Raw genomic sequence first — 24404 nt, 5'->3', positions numbered from 1 at the left:
TTACAAACTATGTAATAAGCATAGTATATGCAGAAAATAGAAAACAAGCTGCAACTCAGAAACTTACTATTTTTAGAAACTACTTTTATTACTTTCAAGTAACATCAGCTGTTCATTCTCAACTCATTGAGCTCTACCTAATCCTTCACTTTACTGTTTTTTTGTTCCCCTCCCTTAACTCGACCCAAATAGGAATCTATGCACAAACATGGGTACCAACTTCTAAAAACAATCGAAGTAAAGGGGAGAGGGGGGACAGGGGGCACTCACATGGAGGGGGACAACACAAAAAACAACCCAGGATTAAACAAGAAAAGACGCAAATGTACTGTCAGAATCAGAAATGTGGAGCATATGATTAAATCACCCAGGACAAATATTCTACTTACCCTTAAGTAACTCATTTAAGGTTAAAGATAAAAATGATGCAAACAAACTGGAATATAGCTTATTCTAGTAAAATTTTCTATGCTATAACGCAGCTGAGCTTTCCTTCTACATTCAGGACCAAGCAAAGACAGTTTTGACAAAGAGAAATAGTGCCATAATTTAAATTCAAGTGAAACCTCCACTTCTAGGATAAATATAAACAACTACTTGTAGGACTCACTGAACTACAGTCATTCTTTAAAAATTAAAAAGGAAGGAGGAATAATGTTTTATTTAAGCAAGTTTCAAGAGAAATCAATTTTCATTCCTGACACTATTCTGCAACAAATATGCATTGTCTTTAATTAGGGATAGCTTAAGCTGTCATGTAATTCCAAACAATAACATAGATATCCTATGGGACTGAGTTTCAAAGGACTGCTCTTTCTGGAAGGAAATCTCAGCACTGGACATGGAAGTAAAAACATACACCAAGGGCAAAACATCTTTGTTTTACAACATAACACTTACTTGAAACAGAACCTCTGACTAATTCTCCACAACGTAGGATTTGGGAGTGAATACCTCCCTACATCCTTCAATGCTGAACACAAATTAAATAATTATCTATGTTCCTCTGCCAGAGGCTTACCCTCACTGGGTACTCTTTTTACACCTGGACTGTCTGCTGGGCGTACAGAATCTTTGGCAACGCTCCTTCTCCCAATATTTGATAAAAAGCATTTAACAATAGTTTTTATACCTTTTGCAAGTTGTTTCTCAAACTCTTTCAGAAGTGTTTCCATGCATTTAGCCTGACAGGATTTATATATTCTGTTCTACTCTCCTTATCTGATGCAGAACTTTACCTTTTGGATTACATTTAATAACCTCCTATTGTATTTAATAATCTCTTCAGCTTTGTTGTCATGTCATACAGGATGCTTCTGAATTTTCTCAAGGCTTTTGTTTCTGTTTTTGCTTTCAGAAGTGGTACAGTAATTGCCTTCAGTATGGAAAAATGTGAGATAGACAGATGATTGCACATCTGAGAGTTAAGTCAATTCCATCACAACCCATTAGCCCTGGGTATTTGATAATTCCATTTCTGCACCAACACTGACTGCTATCCTATATCACAGTCCTCCAAAATTCCAGGACCTCAAACTACTCCAAAAATCATATAAAATTCTAGTCCTAACTTTTCACTACAGTGAGCTCAACTAGCATTCTGCCAGTGACAAACAGCACACATTACAACTGAACGAGGCTATACAAGAATTCTTATCAGGAGTAATAGCGAGCTTTCATGATTATCACCCCACAAGCATACGGTCTGACCCTTGTGCACTGGTATTGTTAAAGCATCAATTCACATTATGCTTTCCTCTGATGGTTCAACACCAAAACAAGAAGAAAGAAAACCAAGAATCATGCCCTTCTCAACAATTATAAAAGCAGGAAAAAAAGTCACTCCTAGAAGACTATATTATATATAGTCAATATGTATATACACTATATATAGAAAATGCTACAGCATAAAATAAAAATGCTTCTGGTGATAAGAGGGGCAAGAACAAAATGAAGCATATATAGAGTAACATTTTAGATACATGCAAAAGACTGTGAAGCTGTTCTAATAATACTGTTAGAACACATAAATTAGATGTACGTTTTATTTGAAATACATGCATAACTTGTGCAGCAAGTGTATCTATTACTGTTTTTAAGATGAGTTTTATTCTTGTAAATGGCCCACCAGATCACTTCATAAAATCAAATGTTTAACACATAATTGAAATGCTTGCATTCAAGTTCTCAGGTTACCTTGAGACACATGAATCTTAATTTAAGGAGAGCTGAAGGCAGCGAAATCATTCTGGCACTTTTACCTCAAAATTAAAATATTAAGTTCTAGTCTGTAAGCTGCCACAGTATAACTTTTTTTTAATCCAATTTTCATTAGCTTTTCTTTTAAACATCTGGTTCTTCCCTCTTCTTCCCATGTTGCCTAATGAATATTTAACTTTCCCACCAAGAAGTGCTAAGTACATTCATATTCTACAGTACCTTGTAATAGAAAATCCACTTAAGGCTGAATTTTCTCCATGTAACACATGATAAAAAGACTTGTTTTTTTAAAAAAAGTTCCATACTGGGCCAACACGTCTTCACAAAAAGGAGGCAGACAGAGAGAGGCTGGAAAAAGCAGCACTACTTTTCCAACTTCTGTCAGCTTTCTATATGGGGAATCTGTTATCTCTTCAACCTGTCCACTGGCAGAAGTTTACATTTCCTTCCTTTCCTGAAAGTTTTTTGCTTTTTCCCCCCTAACAAGTAAGACTATTCAAATGGATTCACAAAACGAAAGGATGAATGCCAACTAATGGAAAGAGATTCCAAGAATAACTTGCTAAGATGAAGCAGGTAAACTGAAAGACAGAAAGTCTGATGATGCAGCTGAAACTGTATGAATACCAAAATACTCTAGCTGTTTGACTCTTATTGTTAGCCCTGAAAGCTTGAGTACTTTGTTTCATTTAAGTATAAAGTTTAGTATAAGACCCAAAAGAAGGAAAATTATATTATATGCTATGCATTACAGCACTCGGTATAAACATAACATACATTACTTGCTGTTAACACACAATATACAAGCATTCTCTGATGAATTTCCAACAAGCCAAAGTGTAACTAGGCCCCTTCTCTCATCATTAACACCTAAGCACTCTACTCTTACTCCAGCTCATCTTTAGTAAAAAAGATCAGTAGAAAAAATAAAAGAACCATGGAAAAATTTGTCTATACAACATCAAAAGCAGAAAAAATATCAATGGTCAAAATTAAGAGTCTAGGTACAGGTTATATTTACTTTCTGAAACATTTTTACTCAAAAAATCCCATACAAAAAAACAAATACAAAATCCAATTTACTTCATACTTCTTCTTTGAGGGAAATATTCCTAGAGCACCTATCCAAATCCAATTATAATTGGGGAAGACAGAAGAATTTTTGTTAATTGTTTATTTCTTCTACATTGATTTATATAATTGCTTACACAGAAGTACAAATGGCTAATATTTTTCACCAAAAAAGGCTGATTTTTAGTTTTTCTTCCAAAGAAATGTTCATCAGAACTTTACAGCTTTCTTATCCCCCATTTTCATTCACAACAGTATCTTGGCCACACTGATACCCCTTCACAATAGATATGAAGGCAAGACTTGTATTATTAAAGTGCTGGGGGCTTTTTTTATTTTTTCTATTATTTGGGGGAGGTTGTTTTGTTTTGGGGTTTGTGTGTGGTTTTTTGTTTGTTTGTTTTAATATTTACAGCATTTCTATACCCATAAGGCCATGGACATGCCTTTTTTTTTTCCACAAATTAGTCCTTGGCTATTACAGTGTTCTTGACTTTGTTTTTAATAAAGCTAAAGAGGAAAGAATGAAATTAGGGGCAAATAAAGAACAAATCTAAAACTACCACATTTCTGCTGTGTAGGGTACAAGCAGATTCCAATCACACAGTAAGATTATTAATTTTTATTGCATAGAGTGTAGCAGTACAAGAATGTAAGTGTGAAGGTTTTGAACTTGGAATTCACTGTCTTGTAAAAACCTATATGACTATGTATGTCTACCCCATAGTTTGCAACACTTTAAATGCAGGCATCAGAAGAAATCCATCCTCATCGAGACTTTGGGAGTACCAAGGGAATGTACTTGCACTTATATTTGAAACTTGTCCTCTACTTAATATCTAATTAACCATTAAACTATTTGTCATTGGCTGAAATGTTACGTTCTCCCTAGTCAAACCATAATTTAAATCTCTTTCCCCTTGTAGTTTTCCCAAGGAACTAGATGTCCTAGTTATGAGCTGGAGAACATGCTCCCCAGCACAGGATTTCTACAAAGGAGTTTTAATGACGCCTGCAAATCAGACACGCATCTTCAATCAAGACAGTACTGAAAAATATCCTTGCTTCAATACAATTAACATTTCCCTAAAATTCCAGAACCATTATTTTGAAAATGAGCAGTTGTAAAACAGTCTTATCACAGGCATGATCACTTGCTAAAAATGCGAGCACAGAACTCTACTGATTCAGAGCTGAAATTCGCCAGATCCAAGAGCTGTATTTGTAAAACTTTGTCTATATTAGAAGTATACATTCTGAAGCAACACTTTGAACCCCAATTGTTACTCTGCCTTTCAGTTGTCTCATTACTTTACATAATTCTGTGACCAGTAAGTATCAAAATATTTGTAAATCCCCATAGATTTTAGACCAAAAATATCTCCATTTGATAGCACTAGGCAACTGTCACTTCTGCTTAGGAGACAGAATTTATTTTTTGCAGAAACGCTGTTGGGTTAGGATATCTTATTATGAAAGGATAATGTGGTATGTAAATGCTTCAGATTGATATAATCTATTTAATTTTGGAAAAATTTGTTTGATCTGGTTTACTACAGTACATTCAGATACATACTTCTCTCTGAAGAAGAAAAAGTTTAAAGCAATTATTTTTGAAGAAATCTTGGGACAGTAACCTTTTACTGCAATAGATTTAAAGATTTTTCATATTCCATAAATATTTCATGGAGCATTCTGCAAAGAAAACATGTCATTAATTTACTAGCTTTCTAACCCCACGAGCTATTACCACGGCTATTACCTATTACACCTAAAACGCACGAGGGGAAACAACCAAGTCTACAAGTATTTCTCTTCGACCTACAAGCTCATCTTTCTATCAGTTACAAATACATAAAAAAAAAGAAGTCAAGAGATATTAAAGGAGGTCAAAATTTCTCTGTATGCATTATTCATTTCTGATACAGCTGTTATTTCATTGAGATTACTGTAAATGGCTACATGAAGTGATGGCCTGCATGAACAACTCCACGATGGGTATGATAAACTAGATTTACATGTTTTATGTTCCTATAACATAAATTCCTTGGATAATTTAACTATACAAAGCTGGAAAATTCTTCCAAGAGCACAGATCCACGGAACTGCAGCTCCCCCAACAGCATGTTACAATACAGGCAGTACATACAGAAAATAGCTTTAATAGAGGGCTTGTTATTACTATGGCAACAACAGCGACTGGTTTCCAAAATGAGTAATAGCTCTGTAAGGTACTTCATTAAATTTTTTTTCAAGCAAACACTGCCCTTAATCTTCTCAGTGGAACAAAGAGTTATTCTGAACACATGCAGAAAACAGAAAATAAAGTCCAATCCAATGCTGTAAATACAGGATAAGACCCTTTTCAGGACCTTTGCTAGAAAAGAGCAGGAAAGCACACCTTGTCTGCTATTTCACGTAGAAAGTTTGAGAAGCAGGAGTAGATGACATTGGTGTTACAAGGTATGAGAAAGCAAGTGAACAGAAGATTAGGAAAACTAATGCAAAAGGAAGATTAATAAAACCTCGAAGAAAGAATTGCAACAAATGAAGCCAACAATATAAATTGTGAAAACAAGTAACGGAGAACAACTATGCCGGCAGAAGATTTTAATGGCATTATAGTTTTTAATAGTTCTCCTGCAACATTCAATTTCTATGCATCATCAACTGTTTTTACCTTAAAGTGATTCAAACGGTCTCTAACAAACTTTCCAAGTAGAACTAAGGTATCTCTCTATACAGAAGTAGAGAAAATAGGAAATACCACTTACAGTACCAGTTAATTAAAGGACACAGTTTTCCCACTTATTTAGAAATAATAGACAGTATTTATTTCTCCTGTTTGGGAAGAAGATAGAATTTTGCAGTCTGTTGACCAATTGCAAGAAAAATGAGTTTTTAATGAACAGCCAAGTAATAATTATTTATTTTTGGACAATGTCAGCTGTGTTCCACTTCCCCATACCTTTTTTCCAAAAAATATTCATATGCATTTGGAACAAATAAGCAAGGCATAAATTACTTATTATAATATTAAAGCTTCATGATATTATGAAAAGGCTCCTACAAAACAAACTAAATAATCAGACTTTAGAAAAAAGCACTACTGCAATAGCTACATTCAAAAATGCAGTCTAACTGACATTGGTCCTTCATAATGAAACTACAGTAAGAAAGGCACAACTGAAATAATCAGGATTAATAGATACATGCTTAGATTACTGAGCCACAAAATTAATGCAATTATTCACAAGAGCTAGTACTAGAGAGCTTCCCCCATCAGCAAAAGAAAAAAAAAAAAAACAAACAACAAAACCAGTAAGTCTACCTATAATATATGTTTGTTTACCACATAAGAAAAGCAAAGGCTTCCTTTCTTTTTATAATTTCCCTCAATATCTTTTGCTTAGGAGGAAAGCTACTGATAAACTCCATGATGCACATAATAAAAAGGATCCTAACCAGGCAAAGAATTTCTCATGGAATACACCTAACAAAATACAGTTCTGCTCTTAGATCTCTTCCTCCATACACATTCAAAGTTGAGCCTGGCAAAGTCAAACAAAAAAGCAGGCAATCTTGCAAGATGAACGAATTGACTTGGTCATCCAAAATAGTTTACAAATTGCCTTTCAACTACTGAATTTGGCTCTTTCTGTTCATATTAACATAGTGAATTCTGTGCCACTTTCAGGCATCTGACATTTTAGTATGTCCTGCCTCTAAGGAGAGCTCGCGTCTGCCAATCAACTCAAAGTGAGAAGACTACAGTGACTGCAGTGCATTCCTCCTAAATGTTTCAGGGATTTGGAAAGACAGGAAACAAGGCTGAATTTCAGTTTGTGGTCAAGTACTGAGAGAGGTGGAGAAGCTGAATTTAGCTCACCATCCACAAAGAAATGAAAAATTACTAGTATGTACAATGAGAAATCTTTTACTCTCATTTTAAATGTTAGCATTAACCAAGAACAAACATCAGCTGTCAAAGAGCCTCATCTACACCAAAACTGAACATGGTATTTCCAATACAATTATTGGATTAAAGACTCATTGTAGGTCTCACTTATTTTTTTAAACATTCAGGAGAGGGTTTAAAAGCTTTTCCCTAATTTTCCACCTCTATTGTATCAAATTCCTGTAGAACACTAGCCCATAACCTTTAATCCACATAAGGTTGTCTCAGTTAACTGCAAACATGTATTACCTCTCCACAGTAGACATCCATTATTACTGAAACACATGAGGTCAAATCTAACCAATAATCAGTATCAGGAAGGCACCAGAGCACAAATATACGCAGTGATTACCTTCCCAGGCAGTAACTGCTTTGTATCTTTCAGGTCTGGACTTCCTTCTAAATATAAAAGCACGACTCAAATTTCTGAAGTACATTTTCATAGAAAACACTTTTCATATTTAAGCTTTCTCAAACTTAAACCACTACAATGGTTCTACCTTTAATTTACACCAGCCTCTGTTCCAGCTTGAGCTGGCAAACGTAACTATGTTAATAGGCATTACGCTTTCATATTGAAAATGCAGTGCACATAGTAAAAGATTTTAAATGCAAAACTTGATTGCATGAAAATGTAAGTACTTTTTAAAGGAATTCTTAAGTTACATCTTGCAATCAGGAAAATTAATAACAATTCTGTCTTTCTGCTAGGCATTTTCTAAATCTGAACTATTAAGTTATAATTTCAAAGGATGCTTCTTTACAGTTATGTTTAAAGCTGACACTTCATTGCAAAACAATTTCCAGTTACACACATAAAAAAAAAAGGTTATAATCTGTTTGCATGTGTGAAGAATGCTATCCTGCAAAGGAGACCCATTTAACAGACTGTACTGATGTTTCAGAAAGTATTTGCAAGATCAGGGAACCTTATGAAAATTCCATACTATAATTTAGGTTCTGGTTCTTTTCACCATCAAAAGAAGCTGAAATCAGAAGATCAACCCATTTTCTGGAGATGACCGTTAATTCCTACCATGAGGCAAAAATTTACAGAAAGATTAACATGCCAATTTCAATGGATGCACAAATTCAAGTCACTGCAAATGAAGTAGCAAACTGTGAATTAAGTTTCTATTTTTTAACACTGGAAGAGATGGTGACAACAAAACATACAGGATGAATTATACTTCCTTGAGTCTTGGTAAACTGACTTACAAGCAGGATGTGTCACTCACTACAACATGTAAATTGCTAATCTTGGCATTCAAAAGCTTCAGGGCCCATAGAAAGTTCAAAGTTCTTAATAGCCTTGTTGGTGACATTCCTATTAAGTTCCTCCCCTGCTGCGTCGTCTGCACAATGGTGCAGGAAGCAGGAGAGGCTGCTGCCTCGGAGAGTCTAGGACAACCACATGGAGCATCGGACTTCTCACCCAAGTCTCTTTTACTATGATAATGCAGATTGCACATAGTGTCTGTGTAAATTCAGCTTTCACGATGATATCAGGAAAGAACGGGAGATAGCACACCGAAGAAAAACAAATTTAAAAAAACAAAGAGAACCAGAAGAACTGCAAGAATACTTCATCATATAGTACCCTTCTTTCAGCCAGTTCATCCAGACTAAAACATCCCTCTGAATCGTGCTGTTCACCATACAGCTCAGGCTTAAAGATCATTTTTGAACAGCTGATCACAAATCAATACAATAAGGGGTATATGAGCTCCTGAAATCTGTGATAAAATTTTATCTGACATTAAAAAGAAATTTTAATTAATGAATTTTGTGATTTGTACTAGAATGCAGTCTAATTCTGATTTTTTTTCAATGATCAATTAGCAGTAACTACTAAGATAATTTTGTCTGTAATGTGGATGATAATTTGGGGATTTTTTTTTTTTTTAAACAGTAATTCCTTAGCATCATCTGAAGTTACGGCCCCACTGTAATGCTCTAAATACAAACCTATTTGGAAACAGAATTAGTTCAGAACTCCACATCTTGCTGAAAGGAATCTACTGCCTTAAGTACAACATGGGAGTTTTAAAGAGCATATTTCTTTTTAAGTGGTGTTCACATCAACCTAGAATGCTCTCTGTGGACTTTACCACAAAAAGAAACAGTTTTACTCTCTATGCTGCATTTGATATTAACAAAAATCAGAGAACTCCTCCTCAATTTATAAAATCCAAAACATTGGAACCAGGGTGCTTCTGTATAGCCCACAAGGTCCTACATCCATTCATTAATCAATTCATACCTGAATACCAAAGCTCCTGACCAAAAAGGCAAAGATTTAGGGTACAGGTTCCTTTTTCAGAACTGAGAAAAAGGAAAGATTACTTTGTTAATAGGATCTACAGCTGTTCAGTCTTCTTTTTTTTTTCTTTCAATAAAAACTTAATTCAATGATAGGTGGCATTTCGAACTTGGAACAGGAGTCTTTGCTCAAGTCAAAATTAACAAATCCTTGCTAAATGAAAACAATGCAAATCTACGGGTTTTTTTCTACTTGAAGGTATTGATTACAACTACAGTTCTATAAGGCCTTCGATACAGTCCCCCACAACATTCTTGCCACTAAACTGGGTGAACCTCATGAGGTTCAACAAGGCCAACAGTAGGGTCCTGCACCTGGGTTGGGGCAACCCCTGGTATCAGCACAGGCTGGGGGATGAAGGGATTGAGAGCAGCCCTACCAGGAAGGACTTGGGGGTGCTGATGGACAAAAAGCTGGACATAAGCTGGCAGTGTGCGCTCGCCGCCCAGAAGGCCAACTGTCTCCTGGGTTGCATCCAAAGAAGTGTGGCCAGCAGGTCAAGGGAAGGGATTCTTCTGACATCTCACCTGGAGTCCTGCGCCCAGATCTGGAGCCCTCAGCACAGGAAAGACATGGACCTGTTGCAGCAGGTACAGAGGAAGCCACCAAAATGATCAGAGGGATGGAACACCTCTCCTATGAGGACAGGCTGAGAGCACTGGACTTGTTCAGCCTGGAGAAAAGGAGCTCCAGGGAGACCATACTGCAGCCTTTAAGTACTTTAAGGGGGCTTATAGTAAGAAAGATTGAAAGACACATTTTGCCAATGCCTGTAGCAACAGGATAAGGGGTGACAGTTTTAAACTGAAAGAGGGTAGCCTTAGATTGTATATAAGGAAGATATTTTTTATGACATGGGTGGTGAGACACTGGGACAGTTATCACAGAGAAGTTGTGGATGCCCCATCTCTGGAAGTGTTCAAGGTCAGGATCGATGGGGCTTTGAGCCACCTGATCTATTGACACGTGTCAACGACATGATCTTTGAAGGTCCCTTCCAACCCAAACCATTCTATGATTCTATGATACTAATTGTTGACCATCCACTTCCAGAAAATATTTCTTGGTTGAGTAGTTTTCATGAAGTAAGTATAATCAAAACATAGATGTTTAGTATGTCCCAAAGAATACCAGAAGTTCTATAATGACAACATCATGCAATTCAGTAGCAATCTCTTTTTGGACAAGAAAAAGCTTACAATACCAGTTGTGTTAATCTACAGGACACCAGACAACTGGTACCTGATACTGCATGTTCATCAAACAATGCTAAACATAAAACTTAATATTATAGAGTCTGCATTACATTGCAGTCAAGTTGAATACTGAAAAATATACGGTAATAGAAAAGCAAAAATACATTCTCATGTCTGGCTGAAAAAAAAAAATACATTTACACAATCCTTGGTCTTACAGTGAGAGCAAAAGAAAGCATAACTATAAAGCCTTTCACTACGGTCAAGAGCATCTAAAATTTTACAACTATGTGTATGAGAGACACAAATGAGACTGATGCAGATACTTACTGATGTTTTAAGATCACTGAAATGTAAAAAGATACGACTAGCACAGTTCTAATTGTTGTAAAGCAGATGTATATGGCTTTTGTGTGCACCAATCTATCCTAAAGTGAAAATTATGAAGTTACTTGCTTTTTCCTAGTTAGACTAGAATACTACATGGAGTAACAAAAATGAACAAATGGTCATTTTAAAGGAACATGGACTTTTTAAAGTGATTAAAGTGTTTGCTCTATATTTTTCTCTAGCCAATGGGTGTAAAAATTAAAGTAATTGAAAAAGCGTAAGATATAAACAACTCAGATTAAACTCCAAGTGTCATAATACAAAGGGGTTTTATTTTTGTTTGTTTGCATGGATAACCTTGATAGTACTGTTGAAGGAAGGGAAGGAGTTACAAACACTGTCATATTGAGTACCTTCAATATGACCCTGTACCACAACCAGTCTCTGATCATGGAATTCTTCTAACTTCCCATGATTAATTTTTGGCAGATACATTTTAAGAAAAGTTTGCTAGCTATATACCCAGATTCAACAGTACAGCAAATAACTACAACTTTGTTGTAACTTTTACAACCTAAGTTTTCTTTTTAAATTTCATTTAGAAAATAATATTAATTTAATCGTTAAAAAACACACCCTAGAATTCTATTATAATGCATAGAGGGAACCACCTATCGTTATGAGTTAATATGAGATGACACCCATTGTAATTCCTGTAATTTCTACAACAACACTTCCTACTGTTTCTTCTTTGAAAATGTAAATTTAGCAAAAAAAAAAATTTTCCTCTAATATGTATGCTAACAACATTATCTGCCTTTCAGGAGTTATAGTTGCAAATTACTAAATTAATTATTTTAACTGGTATTTAGAATACTAGGAAATGGGGGCATAAAAGAGGAACTGAAAAAAAAAAAAATCCAAAACCAAACCACAAAACACTGAAAACCTGAGATCAGAGAAGGTACAGAAAACAGAGAGGAAAAGTTGGAATAAAAGAAAATGTTTACTAAAAAAATTTAAAGACTGGTCCAATACAGAGCAAACTAGTTTAAAATGTCCACACTTACTATGTAATGCAATGACTATTATGTCAATCAAATATCTCTATTAAAAAAAAAGAGAATTATATTCTCCAGAAACAAACTATGCAAAATCCTCTGAAAGTTGTTTCAAAAATGTATTATCACGTAGTTACAATGAAAAATAATAAATTAATACCTTTAAATTGAAATATCCCACTAAAGCAGCAATCAGAATAAATGCTGATTATTACCTGAAACCACCAGTTACGAGACCAAGCCATAGAAACTAGGAAGACAAAATACTAATCCTGCAAAAAGCAATTAAATTACAAATCATTTATGGATATTTAGCACTGATTTCTTTCAGAAGATTTTTAATTTAAAAAAAAAGAGAAGATGTTCCAAAGCCTACTGGTAGAGTACCGACCTTTTCTTTATTAGTCTTGTTTATAAGCTGAAAGGGCAAGCATGTTTTACAGATAACAAGCTAACTAGAAGAGAACAGGAATCAGAGAGGACACCTTTTGGTGATAATAGTTTGAAAAGATAGATATGACTAATGGCATGTCACATGAAGCAGCGGTAGGACACGTGTTGTTCACTTTATACTACGTATCAATGAACTGGTAAAAGAATAAGCACTAATGTGATCAACTACAGATAATTCAAAACTGCAGGGGACAATAAAATTCTAAATGACATGGATGGACTAGGAGCAGAGAGATAAATCGCGATGCAGGTCAGTGCAGACTAATTAATGAGGCTGTGAACAAAATTATTCAAATTCATTCCAATTAATGCATTTTGTAAAGTTATTGAAACTTTTTGATAACATCAGTTTGACAAACAGTTTTTAAGGCCATAACAGATTGCTGTTACAGGCTACTACATTTATGAAGATTAGATATTAAACCTGATTAATAGTAGTATCTAGAGTGTATAAACAACTGTAAGCATAAATAGGAAAATTCTGCCTTTCAAGTTGCTGCAACAATACAGATGACCACTGTGGTGGGGAGGGGGGGAAGAAACATCTAGTAAGTTTTCTTTCTGAAGTTCATTTCTAGAGAACCAGCCCAGAAGTATTTTATTATCGTACACAGAGGCAATCAGCTATTGTTAGGAGATAATGTGAGATTATACCAGTTCTAATTCCTGTAAAATTATGGAATTAATCTTTGCCGTCAGATTAATCAAAGGTTCAGCTATTCTTTATATGTTCTGTAAGACTTCGCAACATTATCTACCACTTCTATAGCAAAGGACTGGCTAAGAGACAGCAACCACTCAGCAGCTTCTGGTCCTCTCTGCAAAGGTTTTCTTTCTCGAGAACTTTTTAGAATGACTAAGAGAAATAGATGAGTTTTAAAAAAGTGCAAAGAAATAGAGCTTTTGAAGCTGAATACAAGATACAGCAATATGAGTAAATTAAGATAGGAATGCTTTGCCTTTTTCATGGGTGTTTTTACAGGGCCTTCTATTATTTTTACCAAGGTAAAAATTGCTAAGTTTTTTAATTTAGTACTAAAGTGCTAAAACTTCAATATGTTATTTTGTTAGACTTGGAATACATTGTGATTAAGCAGAAAGAAGAGCCACCTTGACACACCTTAAACAACTTTACATCTTAAAGAAATTAAGTTGTTTTGACTTTGAAAAATGTGAAATACATGTGCTATGTTGCATATAGCATTACAACATTATGAAGCTTTATTAAATCAAGAGAACACAGTACACCAAGCTTACTTTTGGTTATTGTTTGATTTAAATAAACATGTTTCTGACATTCAGTTACATACTCATTAGCTATATGTGTTTAAAAGCAGAAAATTAGCTGACTTGAAGATAAAGAGGGAGTTAAGGAAATGCTTTAATGAGCTATTCTTTAAATTGATATTACAAAACCCATCATCATCTGTTATGCTGAGGTTATGAGATAACTTCTTATAAGTCAGTCTGATTTTATCAGCACAGTTTGCTTACATCGTGTTTGCACAGCAAACAGCTCCCTAAAATATTGTACAAGACAACTTAAAAACACAAGTCCAACAATTTAATAGAATTAAACTTAAATTGGAAACCAGATAGACATAGCAGTAGTGACCCTCAGTGAAAGAGAAATTTCCTCTGAGAGACACTCTCCTTACACTGCTTTGTTGAAGTCACATCCCCTCCTCTTAAATAAACTAATTGCAAAAGATCCTGCAAGCACAGAGCCCATCTTCATTCAGTAACCCAGGGTCCATTACAAGGAAAGACAAGGCCTGAAATGAAGTAAGTCTACATCAAATTGACCGCAAGGCAAGCATAAGCACAGGCTAATTGCACAAAACAACCAGAGTAAATTGTTCTCTCTGAATAACCTAGCATGCGGTACCAGGAGGCTATGCAGACACATAGGCCCTACACTCCACTCCCCAGTTGCCTACTAAACACAGCTTCCTGCTACCTCCAGACCTATCCTGCTTCCCGAATTTGCACCCAGCATACCTCAATATGATCTAATTGATGGGGGTCAGTCCTTAAGTCCCCAATCAAAACTGCTTCTTACAACAGGCTCCTTCCATCAGCCCACATCTCTTGCCATAACATGGTTCAGCTTGTTCAGCAGCTATTATTTTGTTGTTTTACCTTTATGAGATTATCTCCCCATTCTTTGCATTATATTACTACTTGAAAGCACACTGACAGGGCTCTTGAACACCTCTCTCCTCCAGCACAAATCATGTACCTAGAAGTAACATATCTGTAGGAACTGGGGTTTTTTTAATCTGTATGGCTAACTACTCCTGACATCCAATTCACATTATGCTTTCCCCATTTATATTAGAGATAGTAACAGCATAGCAATAGTCAAATAAAAAGTGCCAGATGGAAATATGGCATATCATTTGCATTTGTTTATCATGCAAACAACAAAAATGCCTGCAGGACAGAGAAGTAAAGTGTGTTAGGAGGGCTTAAGGGAAGACTCAGAACAACTACAAGGGCAATTATGAATTACAAGATTGAGTTTATTAGTTCAGCTCTACAAAAGACTAAAAAAATAGTTAAGGGCACTTCTGAGCAATGGAAATAGGGTCCTTATTCATAATAGGAGTTAAGTAACCTAAAAGAATTAATTCTTTTATATTCTGAGAATTCCAGGTTTAGTTTTCCTTCCTTCCTCCCCTAGTTTGTGTTCTCAGACTGTGCCTTGCTCTAATAACTTTGTGTATGTAAGTGTCTGCTGGATAAAACTGTACACACTTTGAGAAAGGTCCTGTCACTATATATTTAAGCAATATTTACCAGTGGATTCATATCCCAATTACAGACTATACCTCGTATATTATTTTGCTCAATGTACAATTTGACAGGGTTGACAAAACCCATCTATTTCCACAACTTCACAATATCCTGCAAGCACAGAGCCCATCTTCATTCAGTAACCCAGGGTCCATTACAAGGAAAGACAAGGCCTGAAATGAAGTAAGTCTACATCAAATTGACCGCAAGGCAAGCATAAGCACAGGCTAATTGCACAAAACAACCAGAGTAAATTGTTCTCTTTCTTGTTCCAACCTATGTTGTCGTTCCACCCAAATTGTTCCAACCTATGAATCAAACACAACTCCAATACCTATTAGTGGACTGCTGTGGCTAAAATAATCTTCACTTCCAAATTTATATGCATAATCCATCTTTTCGAGAGTTTTCTTGTGAATTTTTTTTCTCTTTCACAACCTCTAGTTGACACACAAGACTAACATTGCATTATGCATGGTCTTTGTAGGGTAATCATTATGCAAATGCAACTGAAAGGATTTCAAGGTCATTTGTATTACTTCGTGTTCTTAGTCTATGTTGACTTCTCACGCTGGGATAAGAAAAAAGCCTTCAGTTGAACATGCTCATTGCAGGGGGGTTGGACTAGATAACATTTAGATGACAAACTATGCTATGATTCCATTCTATGTCCATGACATTGTTTCAGTTCCACAGATTAATTTATTTTTATAGTGCTTTGAAAGGACTTGCCACTATCTCTTTCAACAATACGCAAAATGGTATTAAGAAAACAAAGTCAACAGAAATACTTTACTTATGCTACTACTACTTCCAAGCAAAACCAACACTACTACACTCAGAAATTAAACGAAATAGTTGTTAAAATGTCTCCCAGACTTCTACCCACTAATTCAATTCATCATGACAAACAAAACACAACTATCTGCAGACCTAACATAAAACAAGGAGCCACACGTACCACAACATCACATAGAGAATGAGCCAGCTGCAACAGAACAGCTACCTGTCCCTTCATTACTCACTACAAATCATAGCTTGGAGCCTGTTACCTAGTTCTACCTTTGTCCATTTTCAGTATTACTGTATACACTCTGGAAAAAAACAAAACAAAAAAGAACCCAAACCCATAAAAACCCACACAGAACCAACAACAACCACCCCACCACACACAACACACAACAGTTTCCCGTCATTAAATCAAGTTTCCTTTTTAAACACAATCTTCATTGTAATATGGAGCTAAATCAAACAACTCAAAAATGCATACACACATGCACACATCAGATTCTGATGAACTGTACATATGGTCACATGCATACACACACATTTGTATATGTATATATGCATACACACTTTCCCCAATATATACATTTAATGTAGTCCAAGTACTACCATCACGTATGATCTACTAATCTAATAGCTTCATGATCACCAAGAGTTTGTATGTCATCAATAAAGAGTTCATTTCTTTCATTAACAAAAATCGTTAATTATTTACAGACTTACTAGGAAATGCTACTGAACATATCCCAGGTACAACGGTCAAAATATTTGTATCAAAAAAAACAATACCAGACTTCAAATTCTAATTCACACAACTTCAAATTCTGTACTCACTACATTTTCTACAGCAAGAGAAACAAGCAGCTTCCTATAAACAGTCATAGAAAAGGAATCATTTAGTGATATCTATCAGAAAGAATATTGAGAGCTTATTAGATATAAGAGCAACATACTGAAAATTCATATGCCTATGTGTACTTCTATGTGAGATTTAGAAAGTTCAACAGAAAAAACACAAACCCAGTTTGTTTAAATAACATTGACTAAACTCTCACCACAGTCAGGGTGACTGCACTCCTAGTAAGAGTGGGAACTTTATTTCATTCCCTTCCAAAATATTTCACTTTAATCCCTAAATTTGATTTACTGGGAAAGTATTTCCATCTAATTAGACAGCAAAAGTAAAATGGATAGGTTTAAATTAAACTTTGTCTTCCCTCTTATGGACTTTGTAACGTTATTTAACAAAGATTTCTACCATTACAACATTCTTACAAGTTATGAGTTTTCATGTCAGTCACAATCACATAGCTCATAACATCTGTTAGATCAAAAGTAGAAAAAGTGATATATGATTATCATTTTCAAGCTTACATAAAATACGTAATTTGTTTTAACACCTCAGAGTTTACTAAAAGTTGCATTTTATAAGAATGTCCTATAGCTCACTGAAGTGTTAAGTGTCATCAATTTAGTACTGGTTCCATAGCTCTACTTTGCTAGCACCAATCTCACAATAAGACACAGCACAGAAAGAAAGAAAAAAAGCCACAATTTGGACCATATTATACTGAAGAAGTCTCATGACAACTACAGGGCAGGAAAGCGTCAATTCAAGAACTGCAAACATGCAGTTTCTACTTCCTTCCGTAAGAGTTTCCTGTAGATACCTTCCAGTATGGTCTAAGTCAATTTTAATTATTAATTATTTTGACATTAACTCCTACTTCTAAGTGACCAGACAACTTATCCAAGTGCAGTGTACTATTTCTACTTGCTTCAGATTTTCACTTGGGATACAAAGCCATTTGATTCTGTGATACCCGCTCATCACTTGTATTTACTATTCAGCCGTTAAAATCGAGTGCACAAAGGGAGCAGTCAAGTTATCTGACAATACATTTGTTTCCCCATTAACACATAGTCAGCATTCACAGATGAGACATAGAACTACTGTATCAGTCTGTGAACATGAAGAATGCTCACTGAGTAGACAAGCAGTAAGACTTCCATGCCTCATCATTTTTCATATTCGTATTTTTAAGCCTGAGAATCATTCTTATACCACATGCTATTGCATTATGAGCTGTTAACACTAAACGCCACTAATTATACTTTGTTTTTGTCCAGAAATTAGTCCAGTAGGAAGAAATAACGTAAGAAAGAAAAGAACAAGAAGCCATCCAACACCCTACATATTAGGGAGATGTATGCAAATTGCATATTACAAGCATGAATCCTACAAGCATTCAATTATATTCTTTCTTTTGCAAGATCAATTCTAAATGTTAAAAGCATTAGATCCTAACCTAACCATCAGCCAGAACAGTATACCAAACAGGAAAATTTTATAGTGAAAGAACAATTTAGATGTAATTCATAGCTCCTATAAGAAATACTCACCAAGATCTGTATTGGGACCAGCAAGTAACTGCTTAAATTTGTCTAATCGGGACGCTTCTCTTTCAGTTAACGCAGGAGAAACTGAGGTATTATAGTCTGCCGTTCCACTCACCAATGGAGGTGTGGAAGTTTGGGGAAGGGACTGTGATCTCTGCATGGAAGAATTTTCACTAGCATTATCTGAAGGGAAAAAGAAGCATAACAGTTAGCCTCAACTAGTGAAAGGGCTACTAATAACTTGAATTTCATTTGTAAATTTAAAATAGAATTCCATTTTGGAGAAATGTAAGCTCAAGCATAGCACAAGTTTGGACTTCAAAGGACTTTGATTTAGCAGGAGGAGCATTCCTCTTCCAAGCAGTATTCCACAATTAAAACACATCAATTAGAGATCACACTAACAGCAAGGCTAATTGATTTCTAAAAATCTCTGTGCCAGTGAAAATTGTTTCTATCCCCCTCACCATTCTAAGAAAGGACTAGGAAACCACTGCAGTTGATTACTTTAAAGCTTAACATATAAACACAGACCAGATCACAAGAGGATGAACTTCCCAGTCCACATGCATGGTTACATACATCAATATACTTTATACAGTAGCTTTTTAATAACAATTCTTCACAGTAGTAGGAATACTATTAAATTGCATATATCTTTGTGCAGTTAACCATTAAAATACATTCAGTACTGCAACTTCCTTCCAAAACTAAGAATGTATTAAGGCTGAAAACAAAAAAAGTTTAATTATTCTTTCCTCACCCATTTATTTCTCATACACATGCTTTATGGTTTAGTATAGCATGCAGTATCTCTCTCAAATAAATCAGTATTGGTTAATATTTTCCTGTGGTATTAAGAAAAGGTTGGGAAAGGGTTAATGTCCTAAAGGGTAAATATTGTAGCGCTCCTCATTTGATTTTCAACATCTTTTCCATTTTTTAACATACCTGATGAACACGATGTATGACCTTCACTGACTGATTTAACAAGCCTATTATCACCACACACAGTTGAAGTTAGCTCTGCAGATTCTACTTGGTTTTCCTCCTGTAGATGTTCTTCCTGGAATTTATGTTGTTCCTGTAACTTGCTGTGATTCTGAATTACTTTGTGCGCTGTTTCCATGACCACCTCTGTATTTAAGTTTTCAGCCGCTATTGCTAAGAGTTCATCATCATCATCCCCAAGATCCCAAGCATCACTTGTGTTACTCTCAAATTCTTGGAAGGTGCTGACTTTCTTTAGTTTCACTGGGGTTGTAGGTGGCTTTGAACCTGGTTTTATCAAGCTGTTCAAAAACAAATAAACAATATTTAGAGAACTAGTAATGGAGTAAGCGCAACACTATGTATAGGGCCAAAAAACAAAAGTCCATGCTTCACATCATGTAGGTAGCAAATACTTATCGCCCTCCACTCATGTTACTGCTACATCCACCCATGATATCATACAACTAAATATGTCTGAGAACAAGGGCAGGTAAAAACTGACTCTTCTTGGCTTTGAATAGAAGCTTAACAAACAATTCCTTCCCTTATCTTAAAAAAAAAAAAAAAGGCAACAAAAAAAGAAAACAGAAGAACAACAACAACAACAAGACCAACCCCAAAGACAAATAAAACAAATACTACTGGAACAGTTTATAAGATAGACAGGACACATTGCATTTCTCTTGCTTCATGAACTTGTGTAGACATTTCAATGCCTTTCAATGCAATTGCTGCATAACAACAGAGAAGCAGTAATCAAGTCATCAAGCCTACGCCTAAGTCATCATAAGCAATCACATAATACAATCACTGTCATAAACAAATCAAATCTCAACTTAGAACTCATTAGATCTATCATTCCTCCCCATTCAGGCACTCTAACACAAATTTGCTTCAGAACTTTGCTCTTCTCATAGGCAGGATATTTCTTCTAGTCACTAGTCTAAGTGTACCCTGATCAGCTCCTAATCTTTTGTCCTCCTGTCAACATGCAGTATAAGAGACATGAAGCAAGTATCCCTCCCTAGCTTGGCACTTGTTCTCACAGTAATTCAGAGCAATCACATTTCCCTTCAGGTTTCAGCTAAATAAGGCGTTAAGTTGAGAGAGTTTCCCTGTCTGCTCTCAAAAAAAAAAAGTTACTGCCATTAACTTAATCACCCTTTCTGACCATCCCTGTCTTTCCACCTGCTTAACTATTTTTCCTGTTAAGACAGGCAGCCAGAATCAGGTATCAGAAAAAGTTCTCACACAGTCTTCATACAAAGTCACTAACGTTTTTGTTATGCATTAACAGGGAATATTTTTCCTAACAGGTACTACAACACTAACACTTTTGCCCAACTTGTCATGATTGTCTAAAACAGCAAGGTCTTTCTCCTCTTCTATCATCATGTCAAGCAATAAGCTTCTAGTTTTTGTTAACAGGTCTCTTTTTATATATACTCCACATTTTGAACCAATTCATTCCATTCCTTTTTCTTCAGTCCTCAAGGTCACACATTTCAACTACCTTCAACTCTGGATCATCTGAAAATTAACTAGCACATGTCTACTTCTTGTGCCCTTTCAAACCAGTACTTTGAAAGATCCACTAGAAGTATGACCTCCTTCCAAGCCAATACTTTTCCTTCTAACGTTATTTTTTGTCCCTACCACTTTGGGATGTTCATTTCATTGGTCATACAATTTTCCCAAAATTCTCCCATACATTGTTTTAACACCAATGCTCGTTTCAAAGCAGCTATGAAATCTGCCAGCAGACCAGAAACAACTCTGTCCTTGACAAAGCTTAAAATAAACCGTCTTTGAAAAAGAAAAAGGCAATAAAGCAAAATATAAAAAGCAGAATGCAGCATTTTGCTAAACAACTCAGCCATAAGGTGATGAAAATCATTCACTTGCATTAGTTGTGCGTTATCAACATTAAATTTATTTGGTTACTAATGATGTTTAACATAATATTGCCACTTTCATGTACATTGTGTTTTGATATCCAATAACCATGATCTAAGGCAATAAATTCTTAAATCACTGTAAAATCTATTCTCTCTACTATCTTTTCACTCACAACCAACATGCGCACCTTCGCCTCAAAATGATCTACACCACAACCCGACTCTTTTCTCTTATAGGTAGACAAATAAAGGCAGTCCATCAACAGAAAGATGCATGCAGGAAAGCTGCTCACATCTGAGTTGTAAGCTTCATCTGCTAAATTAAGATTAGTATTTGCCATACAATTTCCAATCTATAAGGGACTGCAAACAGATAAAAGTTGGCAACTTATGTTAGTTAAGAACCGAACAGCTGATTTATTACTCCACATATGGTAAGCATCAGGAAGTCTCAGAAGAGAAGTTAGAACAGAGAAGTCAAGATTATGACAAAAATTGAAAAAGGAAGATTATCAATAAGCTTTATAGCCAACAGGGAAGAAAAAGAGGAGAAAAGGCAGAAGAGATCCAAATTACCTGGAATATTTAAATATTAGGTTAACTTACGTTCCATGCAATAATGGATCAAAAGGCGGATGCTGAGCTCCATAAACATGTTGAATACTAAAGGAAAAGGAAGAGACTTATTACAAAAATAATAAAACACTTCAGGCTTTTCTTTGTATTAAGTTAATAGTCAATAATAAACAGAACTGAAAAGTTCCAACAGTTTTATATTTCAAAGAATCCCACATATCACTACAAATACTGAAGCTGAAATTGAAGTGTATCTTAAAACAAACTTAATAAAAATCATAAGTTTGCTGAACAGGAGCTCTTTTTGAGGCTTAGGCTAACTTAGGCTGACTTATGTTTCTGACCAGCAATTAAAACGAGAAAAAAAGTTAACTCCACATAACAATCTACACTGCTTTTAAATTCCTTCTCTTTTCCAATTCATCATTTCTTCATTTATCTCTTGCAAAAAAACAAAAATTCTCAAAGAAATGTCTGCAAAGATTGAATCTTCTATGCACACTTGTCACCCAAAATCCAACCAGTCAATTCTTAACTGTTACTAAAGTACAAGGCTGCTAAATTTAAAGAAAAATGCAGAAGACGGCATGTTACAGAATAAAAGCTATGGGAGCATTAAAAACAAATGCTTTGAAATAAGTAAGTTTCCAAAGACAGACTTATTCACTATGATCTCTAACATTACAAAACATGCTGTTACTATGTGAGTACTAAAACTCTGAAAACTAAAAGTTCATTTCCTCACAGTTTGCAGCTATAAAATTATTTCGTAAGTAAAAAAACTCCACAGAAAACACATCAGAATTTACACATGGCTTCATAATGGAAATTATTACTACAAAACTCCCTGATTGCAAGAGGAACAAATCATATACAACATTAACATCTACCTAACCCCGTATTAAAAACAACATAAAAGGAGACAAACATGCCCTCCTGACAGATCAAAACCATTCTCCAGACCATAAATATAAATAAGTCCAACCTTAGTAGACCGGAGATGGAACCAAACCAGAAAGACTGCAGTAATAACAAATTTTAAGAGAGGCTCAAAGTTATACTACAGAAGCAGTATTAACACTAGTGAAATTAGCCCTAGAGATGACTGAGGGTTGTGGTTCATAAATGCTATCAATTTTCATGTGACTCCATGCAAATCAAAAAGTCAGTTCACCATCAGTCTTTCTACCAACTGTGCACCATATGCTGCATGGTCAAGTCTGCGCTCTCCTGCTCTCCTCCCACGTGAGGGTCAGGTGTCACTTTCCATTTTCGCATACAGACAGAATCTGCCTTTTCCTTCAAACACTCTATGAGTGACCATGAGGGGAATCCATCCAAATGTAAAGCAACAGCAATCCTCTCTACATCATTTAAACAAAACAAAACAAAAAAATAATCAAAAGCACATTCTCCGCAGTGTCCTCCTTTATCCACATGCCTGCCCCTGTGTAATTGAGCATCAAAAGTGTTTTACCCTTAAAGAACTCAGCAAAGTTACAAAATAAGAAGTTCAGAGAAACAAGAACAGCTGGACTGAAAGAGTTAGTTTATAACTAGAGAAACAAAACCACTACCAGTTAGTGCTTATGGGTAACTGAGAATGGAAGAAGTTAACCGATGAGCAGGATTACTTTGCTGAATTCAGGTAAACAGTATGATATGTAAAGTTACTGTTCTCTGAGAACAAAGACTAGGAATGATTCCTAGAAAAAGAATATAAGAACTGAATTACTCTACTGTAAAAACAGTTTAGAGATGGGAGCAGAGAATGTTCGTGTTAAATAATCACCTGAACATGCGTTCCCAGCCTGATGTCGTAGTCAAAAGAGTTAACATGACTTTGGGGATTTATTCCCTGGAAAACTTTGATTGGGAGAACGCATTTGTAGCTCTTAGCAATGATATGACAACTGGGTCTGCTGTTCACACTTCCAGAAGACAGTTGAGAAATTGGTGATATTTCAAAACATCAAGAAGAAACTAAAATATGGCTATATACCTATAAAGTGCAGTTTCCTGCGTAGTATTTCAAAATATCACAACTTGTATCAAGTCACAAAACTTTGTAACTTCTATCATTGCTAACTGCTACAAACATATTCTCCCAATCAAAACGGGGAGATTTTGTAGCTGTGAGTTTGGTGTAGGAGGCCCGACACGAGCCTCCCAGCTACGAGCAGTCACCGGCCGGACACGCTCCCTGCGGAGAGCACAGAACCGATGGGCATCCGCTGAACTCAGCGGCCAAGGCGGCAGAACCACAGTGTTGGAGGGACCGGCCCCGCGGCGGCGGTGGGGCTGGGGCAGAACCGCTCCCCGCGGCCTGGCACCACTGAG

At 35.7% G+C, this 24404-nt stretch overlaps 1 protein-coding gene across 1 annotated transcript in view; it reads right to left on the bottom strand.

Annotated features, from left to right (window-relative positions):
• The window catches only part of LOC104613809 (TBC1 domain family member 22A-like), a gene marked incomplete at both ends in the record, with an annotated part of 34365 nt that extends 12214 nt beyond the window's left edge, over positions 1 to 22151 (bottom strand). Inside the window, 3 exons of the mRNA XM_010286318.1 lie at positions 18601 to 18780; positions 19549 to 19889; positions 22095 to 22151. Coding sequence (XP_010284620.1) covers positions 18601 to 18780; positions 19549 to 19889; positions 22095 to 22151 — 578 coding nt within the window. The remainder of the gene's footprint in view (positions 1 to 18600; positions 18781 to 19548; positions 19890 to 22094) is intronic.
• Between the last annotated feature and the right edge of the window lie 2253 nt (positions 22152 to 24404).

This window comes from Phaethon lepturus, unplaced genomic scaffold, assembly GCF_000687285.1.
Source record: "Phaethon lepturus isolate BGI_N335 unplaced genomic scaffold, ASM68728v1 scaffold8964, whole genome shotgun sequence".
Taxonomy (NCBI): Eukaryota; Metazoa; Chordata; class Aves; order Phaethontiformes; family Phaethontidae; genus Phaethon; species Phaethon lepturus.
This window is presented reverse-complemented; position numbering and strand designations above follow the sequence as displayed.